The 13,023-nt window shown below is 44.4% G+C and overlaps 1 protein-coding gene across 2 annotated transcripts in view; it reads left to right on the forward strand.

Moving 5' to 3' along the window:
• The first annotated feature begins 1,318 nt into the window (after nucleotides 1-1,318).
• Nucleotides 1,319-13,023, forward strand: part of LOC137299601 (insulin receptor-like) — a 201,675-nt gene continuing 189,970 nt past the window's right edge. For both annotated transcript variants that reach the window (XM_067968460.1, XM_067968461.1), the window contains exon 1: nucleotides 1,319-2,741. In XM_067968460.1, coding sequence (XP_067824561.1) covers nucleotides 2,666-2,741 — 76 coding nt within the window. In that variant the 5' untranslated portion in view covers nucleotides 1,319-2,665. The remainder of the gene's footprint in view (nucleotides 2,742-13,023) is intronic.

Below are 13,023 nucleotides of genomic sequence, written 5' to 3' on the forward strand. Positions count from 1 at the left end.
GCAAACTCCGTTCCCTGGCCATCGACTCCACCCCTCTCCCTGGCCACCGTCTGAGGCTGAACCAGACTGTTCGCAACCTTGGCGTCCTATTTGACCCTGAGATGAGCTTCCTACTTCCACCTCCGTAACATCGCCTGCCTCAGCTCATCTGCTGCTGAAACCCTCATCCATGCCTTTATTACCTCTAGACTTGACCATTCCAATGCTCTCCTGGCCGGCCTCCCATCTTCCACCCTCCATGAACTTGAGCTCATCCAAAACTCTGCTGCCCGTATCCTAACTCTCACCAAGTCCCGTTCACCCATCATTCCCCGTTGGGCATCGCCTCGATTTTTAAAAATTCTCATCCCTGATTCCAAATCCCTCCACGGTCTCGCCCCCTCCTATCGCTGTCACCACTGCCAGCCCTGCAACCCTCCGAGATCTCTGTGCTCCTCCAATTCTTGCCTCTTGCGTATGCCCGACTTTAATCTCTCCACCATTAGTGGCCATGCCTTCAACTGCCTCGGCCCTAATCGCTCCGCCTCTCCACCTCTCTCTCCTCCTTTAAGACGCTCCTTAAAACCTACCTCTTTGACCCCACCTGTCCTAATAGCTCCTTATGTGGCTCGTTGTCAAATTTTGTTTGATAACACTCCTGTGAAGCGTCTTGGGACGTTTCACTATGTTAAAGGTGCAATATAAATGCAAGTTTAAAATCGGGGCATTGCTGGACTGGGAGCCACAGTAGGTCAGCGAGCACAGGGGGTGATGGGTGAACGGGACTTGGTGCGAGTTAGGATACGAGTTTTGGATGAGCTCGAGTTTACGGAGGGTGCAGGGTGGGAGGAGAGCATTGGAATAGAAATAAAACAGGTTAATGCATCCGTTAATGTGGCGGATAAAGGAGCTGTGTATGTATATATATATATATATATATATATATATATATATACGCATCAAACATACACTGTGTAATTTCAAGGCAAAAATATCCTTTGATAAATATCATCTCCTTTTTTGCCTTCAATCCAATCCAATGAGTGTTAGAAGACCAGTCCTGATTTTCCTTCTCTCCTTTGTCTGCTTCAGTCCCATCCAGCAAATACTGTTTATTTTATTTTGTTGCAACCAGTCCAGATTTTGCATCTTTCTCTCTCTCTCTCACACACACTCTCTCTCTCTCTCTCTCTCTCTTTGGTTTTATCCGAATCCAGTTCATGAAACTCTGCGATCCAGGTGCAGATTTTGCAGTTGTCCCGGTTCCCTTTTCTTTCACCAACCCCCACCCCCCCCCCCCTCAGGCTGGCGGCGCTTGTTTACTCGACACAGCCAGAAGAAGTTTGCGCTTGGTCTAATGGTTCAAGGCTCCTCTCCTCCAGATCGGCTTTTATTTTTGTGTCTCTTCAAAAAAAAATATTACATTTTAATCTCTTTTTTTTAAAAAAAAGAAAGCACGAAGAAGAAGAAGAAGAAGAAGAAACAACACACGGAAGAAAAAAAAAACAAACCCCGTTGTTGAAGGAAAAAAAAATATTGGGGGAAAAAAAGAATCACTTTGGAATGTGTTGAAGCCAAAGGGGAAAAAAAAACACAAAAAAAAAACCTTCAAGGATTTTCTGGCGTTGTGGTGCACTTTGGCGCCTGGTGTTCTGATAATTTATTAAAAATATTTTTCTTTTGATTGAATGTTTTGTTCCTTTGGGGAATTAGGGCTTGTGCATCATTTTTTTTTTCTTCACGATTTTGAGAGACTTTGCAATACAGAAAAAGAAGAGGAAGCCTAGGCTGAGAGCCAAGGAAAATCAAGTTTAGATCTCAAGGAGAATCATCTTGGAGGATTTTTTTTTCCTGTTGTCGTGTGTGTGTGTGTCATTTCTCAACAAATTGTTTTCCTGAAGATTTTTCTCTTCCCACCAACCTCCTCCTCTTTCCCCCCCCCTCCCCTCCCCTCCTCTCCTCTCAGGATTGGTATGTGACAAAAAAAAACAATTTCTTACTTCTTCCCATGATATCATCGAGTTAAAAAGGAAATAAAAAAAGGAGTTTGAAGATGATATAAGAGAGGAGGAAATAAGGTCTGTCTTGCATTGGGGGAGATTGTCAGTGAAGCCACAACCTTTTCAACTCCAAATGTGATTTCCAGAGAGAACCTGAAGGAAAAAAAGATTTTGAGAAAGACTTCTTCAGCTGTTGTGGAAAATTAATCCTCCAAAAAACAAGAAGAAGAAGAAGAAGAAAAAAAGGGGGAGTAAAATCTTTTACCTTCCAGTTCCCCCCCCCTCCCCCTCAACAAACTTTTATTGAACTCACCAAATAAAAGACTTTGGAGAAGGAGTGATAAAGGACAGATTAATATTTTTTTCCTCATGAACAAAATGAAGGATTTGTTGCAATGTAACTGCCAAGATCACTTTATTTAATCTTATTGAGAGAGAATTGAAGAAGATCTTTTTTTTGGGAGGACAAAAAATAGTGAATTGTACTTTTTTCTTGTTTGCTGGGGGATTTTATTCCCCTTGATTTTTCTCCCCAAGTGCCCTCCAAAACAAAAAACTTTTATTGGGTGCCCCCATCCTCCATCTCTCTCTGTTTTATTTAAGTTTTAATTCTGTTATAATCCAAGGCCTGTGTGGGAAGCCTGGGGCTTGATTTGGATTTGCAGCAGGAGAATTCCAGTTCCAGGATGGGGATAAAGACTTTGATATTAGGCTTGGTGACCCTCTTCATCCTGGCCAACATTGGCCCTACAGAACCAAAAAGTAAGTGTTTTTAAAACTCACCAGGATAACAAGCTTTAGCTTTGTAACTTCACATTCAGAAAGGTTTAAAACAATTCTTTAGACATGGTGCTTTTTATTTCTGTTTATTTGTGTGGAGATTTGATGACCAGTTGTAAATCCATGTGTTTTATCAACATCTCCCCCCCCCCCCCACCCCCCCTTTTTTTGTACTATGGTTTTGGAGGCCTGAAGTGCACCCAAAAGCCGGTGGCTGGATTAGCGAGGATAAGGGCGGCAGCTCGCACTAGTTTTGGGCGGAACTAAAACCGAGAGCTGGGGATTGAGCAACGCCAGGGCCCATTTTCCTCAAAGCACAATGTATATAAAAAAAATAAATTGAAGCTTATTTTTTTGCAGTGTGAAGATGTTTTAAATCTTTTTTTTTTTTGCTTTCTGAGGCTCGTGCTGGTTTTCCTCAGGCTTGTAACTTAAAGATTTAAAAATAATGTCACTAATAATTATAATTCAGATTGGTGAGAGAACAGGGCAGATGCAAGGTTTTTTTTTAGGGAGATCTTACAAACTAAATTTTAATTGCTTGGTTGCATTTGCAAAAGGACAGGCATTTTATGGCTGTGTTGTGTATACATTGGAATAAGTTATACACAGGCTGACAGTTTGTGCTGTTTTGATTTAGAAATAGTACAAAATACATTTGAAAAAGTTGCTCTGTTCACCCCCTGCCACTCCAGAATCTTGAAGATATTGGCTTTAAAAAAAAATATTATGTGCAATTAAAATATTTCCTTTTCCAGGCATTTTCTGCTTTTATTTCAGAATTTTGGTGCTCAGACACTTTTAATAATCTGTCAACGGTTATGATGATTTCTTGGTTGAGTAGTGCATGAGGACATAGCCACTGATCCACAGTTTTCATGGATTGAATCTTCCAAAATACCCACTGGAAAGTCCCGTGCAACAAAAAATAGAGATTTGACTTATTCAGTCAGCCTGTACAAAGCAGAGGATCTAACTGCAAAAGGGACGAGAGTCGCTGATTGCAATTCCCAAAGCACTAGGAAAAATCCTGGGGTCCCATGTAATATAAAAGTGGGATTTCGCCTTTTCATGTGGCTGTGAAACAGTGGCTTTGTGTGTAGGAGTTGGGTTTTTACAATGTTTGTTTTCTGTAAGCTCTGTTCTAGTGAAAGTTGTGTATAAGACACCAGGGTTTGTTTAAGACTATATTTCCGACCTGACTTGGTTTTAATTCTCCCCAATACAATGTGATTGTGATTTTCCTCCTCCTCTCGCTAGTATTTATCCCTTTTAAACATCTTGCAGGGGAAAACTGTCTGTGAAGTGTGACCCGTTGCTCTGGAGGATGCAGTCGTGTGGCACTGTTTTTAATTAAAGGTTGCCCCAGCAATACAGACAGAAAATGTGCTTTTAAAGTTTACTTTTTTTGCATGTGGTTGATGTTGGGTGAACATCTTCACCTGCGGAGCTATGAGTTATAGTCAGGAGCTAAATGCACTGTGAGAGAATACACTGTCACCCCTCCAGAGTTCTAATGAAAGTCATAACTAATAAAAGTCTCATTCACAACTATTCTGTAAGGATCTAAAGGATTTCACTGTACGCTTTTAATAACAATCCTTAAAACCCAGTTTACAATGCCACTCGCTTTATTCAGCCCCGGCCGGTTAAAAAATATTCTGATGTGTTCAGTGCTACCGAGGACTCTGCCCTGGTAAATGTATTTTATTTTTTTCAAAAAAAAAGTTCCGACTTCCTATCAAAAGTTGCACTCAGACGTGCAAACTATTCTGCCGGAGTCCTGGGGCACGGTGTTATTTTATCCCAGGATGATCCCTGAACGGGATTGTTGCAGTGGGTGTCTCAGGAGAGGGGAGGGATAGCGGAGCCTCCTTTCACCGAGGCGTAATCTGTTGGGGAAAGCAGGAATCTTTGGGAAAAGTAATGCGAAAGCCTGCGCATCAGAAGAATACCCAAACTGGCTGTTTTATTTCTCTCTTCTTCCAGCCGCTCCCCTCCCCTCAGCCGTAGCAAAAGTGCCATGAAGTTTAATAAGTGAAAGTTAATTTCTGGTATGCGCTGAGTTAGTTGACCTCAGCTCGGGCAGCGGTAAGGGTGTCACGATTGCTGTGTGTGGGGGGGGTGGTGGAGAGGGGAGAACAATTGGCCGAAGCTCCCGTTTCTGACCGCCAGCCAGTGACCCCACTCCCCCTTTGCAAGTGACCGTGCATTGGATTTTAAATCAAGAGGCTTGGTTTTGACTGCCTTCCTCCTCCCCCCCCCCCCCCCCCCCCCCCCCCGGCCCGACTCATTGTTAAATAGCCTGCAGACATGTATCAGGGGTTGGACACAAAGTTGGACCACTCAAAGGTATAAAACTGTCCGTCTACCTTTTGGGAGAGGAGGGAAGAAAATTGAGAGCGCGGGCAAATGAAAGTTTGAGAAACGATCCATTTGTTTGGTGATTAAACCTTCCATTACGCTCCTGGGGCGCGTTGCGTACACGGTTGAAACTCCCTGGTAAAACGTGGTTGTACCTTTCTTCGAATAGTGCCGTGGGATCCTTTACGTCCACCTGAGAGGGCAAACGGGTCCTCAGTTTAAGACGGCATCTCCGACAGTGCAGCACTCCCTCAGTGCTGCGCTGGAGTGTCAACGTGGATTACGTGCTCAAGTCTCTGGAATGGGGCTTGAACCCACAACCTTCTGACTCAGAGGCGAGAGTGCTACCCACTGAGCCATGGATGACACCTCGGTATCTCATTGCTGTTTGTGGGAGCTTGCTGTGCGCAAATTAGCTGCCGTGTTTCCTTCATTACAGCAGTGACTTGATTTCACTTCAAAAGTGCTTGATTGGCGAAAAGCGCTTTGGGATGTCCTGACATTGTGTAAAGTGCTATATAAATGCAAGTTCTTTCTTTATCTATCTTTCTTTCACAAAAAGTGTTGCTTCGTGTCCAGTAAGCAGATGGTGCGTAGCTGGGTGGCAAAATTTCTGCCCATGATGGGAGTGGTTTGACATCATGGTGTGTGTGTGTGTGTGGTGGGGGGGCATTGGCATAGGGTGTTGAGAGCTGGCAGGAGAAGATGTGCATTTGAACCTGGAGGGACTGCACACGTTTTAAAACTGTGATCCATAGACTCATGGGGTCAGTTCCCGGGGGTCTCCAAGGGCACAATGTGAAAGAAACATCTTGCATTTATGCTGTAGCTCAACGCGTCTCTCTCAAATATCCCAACGTGCTCCACATAGAACGAATTACGTTGTGGTGTTGTTGTTATGTGGGCAAATATGGCAGCCATTTTGTACACAGCAAGGCCCCACAAATAGCGATAAGTTGAACGACCAGTGAACCTGTTTTCGGTGGTGTTGATTTGAGGGAGGAATATTGGCCAGGACATTGGGAGCGCTCTTGGTCTTGAATGTCCACCTGAATTACCCGCATGGGCTGACGGCCTTAGTTTAAAGTCTCATCGAAAGAGAGCACCACCGATAGCACTGCAGTGAAGTGTCACTCTGGATTATGTGCTCAAGTCCCTGGAGTGGGGTTTTAACTCAACCCTCAATATTCTGTTTTTATTTCTTCTTTCACCTGCTGGTTGTATATTTACTATGCACAGCATTCCCACCACCACAAGAAAATGTAATTGAGGAAAACTCTGGTGAGCAATTGTAATGGACTTCAACCCAAACCTCTAGAGTTTTCAAGGCTGTTTAAAGGGTAACCCTCTTGCCTCTGAGTCAGAAGGTTGTGGTTTCACACCTGACTACAGGATTTAACAACATAATTTAGGCTGACAGCTCCAGTGCAGTACTGAGGGAGAGCTGCCTCGTCAGAATTATTGTCCTTTTGGATTAGTCATTTGAATTACATCGAAGTTGCAACAGGAAAACAGGCCATTTGGCCTAACCAGTTTGTGTTTATACTCCACATGAGCAGATGTCCTAATCCCATGTTCCCCTTTCCCTCAACCGCCTCTCATTAAATGTTGACATAGTCTCTGCTTCAATCATGTTAAACTGAGGTCCTGTCTGCCTGTTCAGGCAGATGTTAAAGGATCCCGCAGCACTTTGGAAGACGAGCTCTCCCAGTGTCCCGGCCAACATTCCTCCTTCAATTGACCTCACCGTAAAACAGATTGGTCTCTCATCTCGTTGCTGTTTGTGGGATCTCCGTGTCCGCAAAATGGCATTTGCGTTTCCTAAATAAAATCTGCGGCATCTCAAAATGATTCATTGTATATGAAGTGCTTTGACACGTTCAGAGACAGATGTGATGTATTGCATTGCTATATAAATGCAAGCCTTTCTTTCATTTCACTCCTACATCTTGTAAAGTGATCCAGGTGATCTTTTTATTGTAAGCATATCGAATTCTGCAATGTGCTGCTTTTTTTAAACAAAAATTCTTCAGAATGTTGTCGAGTTGGAGCGTTATGCTTCCATAACCATAATATTCATTGAGACTTGTCTAATGTACGTTCTTGTCAGACCATTGTAAAGAAATTACTGAGCTACATGTGTTGCAGTGTTAAGATTGTCGGTATAAATCAGAAAGGATACAAGAGTTAACTTTTCAGTGACCAGGAAAAGAAAACACATCAGTAATTACACAGAGGTTGCTTTTCTAAGATAGTTGGTAAGAGTTGCATTGTATTTTGTACCAGTAAGAAGTGTCTCGGTCTTGCGGACAGGGGGGGGGGGGGGGGGGGGGGGTGGAATTGAGTGGAAAGTGCTAGAGTGTTAGAATTGGCTGCTTGCCAATTTTCTTTCTTCAGTATTTTATTCCATTTTTTTTCCACTTCCCTCCCGAAGGTGTTTAACCTCTTCCAAGTACCCATTCTTTGTGAATCGTAGCTAAGTCCTGTCCTGTCCACACGTTCACTTTTCAGGGGGTGGGGGGGGGGACTGGATAGAGATCAGGAACTCTGGCTGTCCATTTTACCCCCTCTTTCCCCTTCCACTCTCGGTGGAGCTCCTTGTGTAAACACTTTTGTGGCGTATAATTACCGCTGCTCATTGAAAAAAATCTATATTTTAAAAATCTTGTGTAAGGAGTGCACTTCTCGTCCCCAAACTTACTTCCTCTTTCACAATTTTGGGTCACGCAATATTTTACCATTGTAAGTTGCTATGTCAACATTTTCCATGCAATTTTGCTATGTCACCTGTCACGATGTACAGGTTCTGACTACTCGGTAGCTCTGTGGAGTGAGTTTCGGAAGTCTCCTAAGTCTGCCGACATCTTGTATAATAGAAAAAAACTTGTATTCATCAAGTGTTCTCGGGTGTGGGCAGTATTGGCCCTGAGAAGCTGGTGACAGCCTGTTCTTGTGGTGATGGTGCTTCCAGGTAGGGAACTACAGGAAACTGACCCAGCGATAATAAAGGGGATGGCGATATATGCCCAAGTCAGGATGATGTGTGGCTTGGAGGGGAAGATGGGAGGTGGTGGCGACTTTGCTGCTTTTGCCCTTCTCAGTGGCACAGAAGGTATAAGATTACAACTTCTCTACGTGAAGTTAATGTTGTGGTTAACGACAACTTGATTTCACAAAGCACCTTTTAATGTAGTAGCATTGTCCCAATGTAGTAGCTTTGCAGAGCGAAGAAATGAACACTGAGCAGTTGCAGGAGACGAGAGTTACGGGAAGTGATTGAAGACGTGGCTGAGGGGGATGGGAGGCTTTTTGAAAATGGGGAAGAGATGTAGCAAGGCTGAAGGGTGTAGGGAGAGTGTTCGCAGTGTGGGGCTAAAGCAGCTAACGGCCCTGCCACTGGAGAGGGAGCGAAGGAAGGGAGGAATGCAAAGGAGGCCAGAATGGGAAGAGTACAGGCCACATACTGGTATGCGGCTGAATTCTTTAGTAAAGTGCAGGCCCATTTATCTATCTGTAAACAGATTGGGGGAGGAGGGGGAGTAGGGAAGAGGTGTATTCTTTGAATGCTGAATAGACCGTTCAGTTTTAAAAGGTTTCTGTTTTTCAACCAACATTTATGAGCTCCTGATTTTCTCGCTGCCATGCAAAATCCACTTGGACTTTTTATCTAAAAATATAATTATTTTTACTGACTAGAACGTACTGCTGAGAAAACGCTTTAAATATCATTCTCCGCGGCTGTTCAGAACCAGCAGAAATCTGCTGGGACAGGAACAAATTTATCATACGCTGGGGTTCCCCGCTGCCTTGAATAGAATATATATTTTCTGGGCTTAAAATAAGGGCATTCGGGAATGAAATAGTTCCAAAACATCAGCCTGTGATATCCAAAGACAGGATTAGAGCCACATTGCTAATATTTGGCCTTACAAAATGCCATTATGTTTTTGCAGTGATTTCCTGTTTTGAAACTATACAGAATCTTAGAATCCTTCATATAAGTTGTTAACTGATTACTGTAGGTCACTTCCATATTATTCAATGCAAATTTTCTGCTTTCTCGCTCCCTTTTTTCCCTTTTACCTCTTCTTTCAACTTCCTTTTTCTCACTTTTTTTTGCTCCTCCAAATTGTCTCCTCTTGTTTCTGCTAAGTTCCAAATACATTGCGACCCACCACACACTTTGTACCCTTGCTTCTGATTCCATCCCCCTCCCCGGCCATTGTTTCAAATTGAACCAGATCGTTTGCAACCTTGGCGTCCCATTCGACCCTCCATGTCTTCTCCATTGCAACTCCATGTCTTCTCCATTGCAAAGACCGCCTACTCCCATCTCCGTAACACCATTCGCCCCTGCCTCGGCCCATTTCCTCATCCATGTCTTTATTGTTTCCAGACTTCACTATTCTAATGATCTCCTGGCTGGCCTCCCGTCCTCCACCCTCTGTAAATTTCAATTCATCGAAAACTCTGCTGGCGTATCCTAACTCTCACCAAGTCCTGTTCTCCCATCACCCCTGTGCCCACTGACCTACATTGGTTTCTGGCCCAGGAATGCCTTGATTTAAAAATTCTCATCCTTATTTTCAAATCCCTCCGTGGCCTCTCCCCTCCCTATCCCTATAACCTCCTCCAGCCCTACAACCCTCTGAGATCTCCGCGCTCCTCCAGTTCTTTCCTCTTGCGCATCCCCGATTTTAATCGCTCCACCATTGGCGGCCGTGCCTTCAGCTGCCAAGGCCCTAAGCTCTGGAATTCCCTCCCTAAACCCCTCCGCCTCTCTCCGCCTCTAGAACGCTCCTTAAAATCCACCTCTTTGACCAAGCTTTTGGTCATCTGACCTAATATCTCCTTATGTGTCTCGGTGTGAAATTTTGTTTGCTAATGCTGCTGTGAAGCCCCTTGGGCCATTTTACTATGTTAAAGGCGCTATATAAATGCAAGTTGTTGTTGTTGCCTGTATCCTATCCTGTACCAAGTCTCTGTGCTCTCTGACCTTCATTAGCTTCCGGTTCCCCAACGATTCTCATTTAAAATTCTCATCCTCGCGTTTAAATTCCTTCATGGCCTTGAGCCCCCCCATCTCTGTAACCTCCTCCAGCCCTACGACCCCCCCTCTCCCCCGTAAAACTCTTTTTATTTCTCTGACTCTGGCCTCTTGTGCATCCCCTGCCCTCCCTTCACTCTACCATTGGCAGCTAGATGCCGTCAGCCATCCAGGCCCCAAACTCTTGAATTCCGTTTCAAACCCCTCACTGCCTTGCTCTCCTTTTTAAGACCTTCCTTAAAACTGACTTCTTTGACCAAACTTTTGGTCACCCCTCCTGATATCTCCTCCTATGGCTCGGTGTCCATTTTTGACTGATTACTTCTCTGTGAAGTGCCTTGGGTTCATTTTTCTACATTAAAGGCGCTGTACGAATGCAAATTGCTATTGTAAACGTATTCCCTCCCTTATTATTTTAAAAGTATTCTCCTTGCTTTGCTGCCTAACTGAGGGGACCCGCAGGTGAAGGTTCCAGCTTCTGAGTGGGGAGAATGGTGCAGGGTGACTTTTCTTTCTGTCTCCCTTCTCCCACCCTTTCCCTCCTGACCTCTGCTTCCTGGCACGGCTGACGTCAGGATTTCACTGCAGTGAGAATTGCAGGGGTACCAATCTGTATGTTACTGCTCAGTGACAATGGCGCTGCGTGGCACCGTCCTGCGGAGCTACCTCTACAGAGGCAAGGGGACAAAGGGGCCAATGGGTTAGACTCTCGCTTCTGGAGCTAAGGATCGAACCCTGCCCGGACTGACTGGACGACTGCCTGCCGCCTTTTAAGGGTTCTGGTATGAAATGAGATAAGGGAGTGCAAAATTTATGCCGTCGGTACAAAACTGGCAGTAATTGGCAACTTGTTTTGTGAGAGAGAGAGAGAGAGAGAGAGAGGTCACAATTGTTGGTGTGGATATGGGGAGAGAAATGTCATACTGCTGCATTCGGGCATGCTCTTCAGAGGCTGGGGCTGAGGCAGGTCATTGAGACGGTGTAAAGGGAGCTTTACTTTGGGAGTGCTTGTACGGCCCAGTTTCACAATGACAAAAGGAGATGTATTTATGCTTTAGAAGTCAGTCTCCACTGTAGCCGGTTTCTGAGTTTTAAACAAGCTGAGATGAGGGAACCTGGAAATAGTTGTTTTTTTTTGATGAATTATTGTTCCAGTGATCCTGTCGTTCCAGTGACACCTTTTTAATAACAGAACTGGGTTTACTTGAAATGTTCACATTTTACAGTTCCATCATGTTACATGCAGCAAAGTTTGTGCTGTGCACCCTTGCATCTACTTAATTTTACATCCAGACACCTGCTGCTTCAGTCAGACACCTTGGTGTTTACTGAGCACCCTATCATTTACCATGCTAACTGTGTATATTCTTGTACTCAATTTGATAACGTTTCACCCTGGTTTTGCTGGAGCTGGCCATAGACTGAGACCACACTTGGAGTGCTGTGCACAGTTCTGGCCTCCATATTACTAAAGGATATAGAGGCACTGGAGGAGGTGCAAAAATGATTTACAAAGATGATATCGGAACTGAGCGGTTATACCTATCAGAAAAGACTGAACTGGCTGTGGCTCTTTACTCTAGAAAAGAGAAGGCTGAGGAGTGACCTGATCGAGGTCTTTAAAATTATGAAGGGGTTTGATAGGGTAGACAGAGAAGGTGTTTCCACTTGTGGACGAGACCAGAACTAGAGGCCGTAAATATAAGATAGTCACCAATAAATCCAATAGGGAATTCAGGAGAAACTTCTTTACCCAGGCAGTGGTTAGAATGTGGAACTCGCTACCACGTGGAGTGGTTGAGGTGAATGGCATAGATGCCTTTAAAGGGAAGCTAAATAAGTATATGAGAGAGAAAGGAATAGAAGGGTCTGCTGATAGGGTGGGAGGAGGCTCGTGTGGAGCATAAATAGAGGCATAGACCACTTGGGCCGAATGGCCTATTTCTGTGCTGTAAATTCTATGTCGTTCTGAACTTGAGAGAGTCAAAGGATGAAAAGGGGCAGAGGAAATGTATGGAAAATGTCAGTTCTCTGGCTCCTTTTGACGGTTATTTATTTAAGTTTCCCATCTCTCCAGTATTCTCCTTTTAAAAACCTTCTCCAGACCCATCCCTTTGACTTCAGTCACCTCTCCTCACGTCTCCCTGGCACAGTCGGTTTCTTTTCCCCATGTTTGTGAGGTGCCTGGGGACGTTTCTTTTCTGCAGAGCTACTATGTAAATGCCAGTTGTTTGTTGTTCAAGCCGCACTCCAGGACTTGTGCACATAATCCCAGTTGATGCTTCAGTGGAGCGTGCATTTTCAGAGGTGCTGTCCATCGGATATGACGTTTCAGTGATTTAAAAATCCCACGGCATTATTTGAAGCAAGCCAGGGAGTTCAGGTGTCCTGGTATTCCTCCTTCTGTGATCACCAACAACGACAACTTGCATTTATATAGCGCCTTTAACGTAGTAAAACGTCTCGAGGTGTTGTCCATCAACAACCGAGCCACATAGGAGATATTAGGACAGGTGACCAAAAGCTTGGTCAAAGAGATAGGTTTTAGGGAGCGTCTTAAAGGAGGAGAGAGAGAGAGCGAGAGAGAGGCGGAAAGGTTCAGGAATTCCAGAGCTTAGGGCCTAGGCAGCTGAAGGCATGGCCGCCAATGGTGGAGCGATGAAAATCGGGGATGCGCAAGAGGCCAGAATTGGAAGAGTGCGGAGATCTCGGAGGGCTGTAGGGCTGGAAATTAGGTTAGCTGGCTACTGTTCTCGTTTGTGGGATCTTGCTGTGTACAAAATTAGTGCCCCATTTTCTTGCATAATAACAGCGATTGCACTTCAAAGTAATTGGTATTATGTAAAGCATTGG

The sequence above is a fragment of the Heptranchias perlo genome, chromosome 29 (genome assembly GCF_035084215.1).
Source record: "Heptranchias perlo isolate sHepPer1 chromosome 29, sHepPer1.hap1, whole genome shotgun sequence".
NCBI classification, from domain to species: Eukaryota; Metazoa; Chordata; class Chondrichthyes; order Hexanchiformes; family Hexanchidae; genus Heptranchias; species Heptranchias perlo.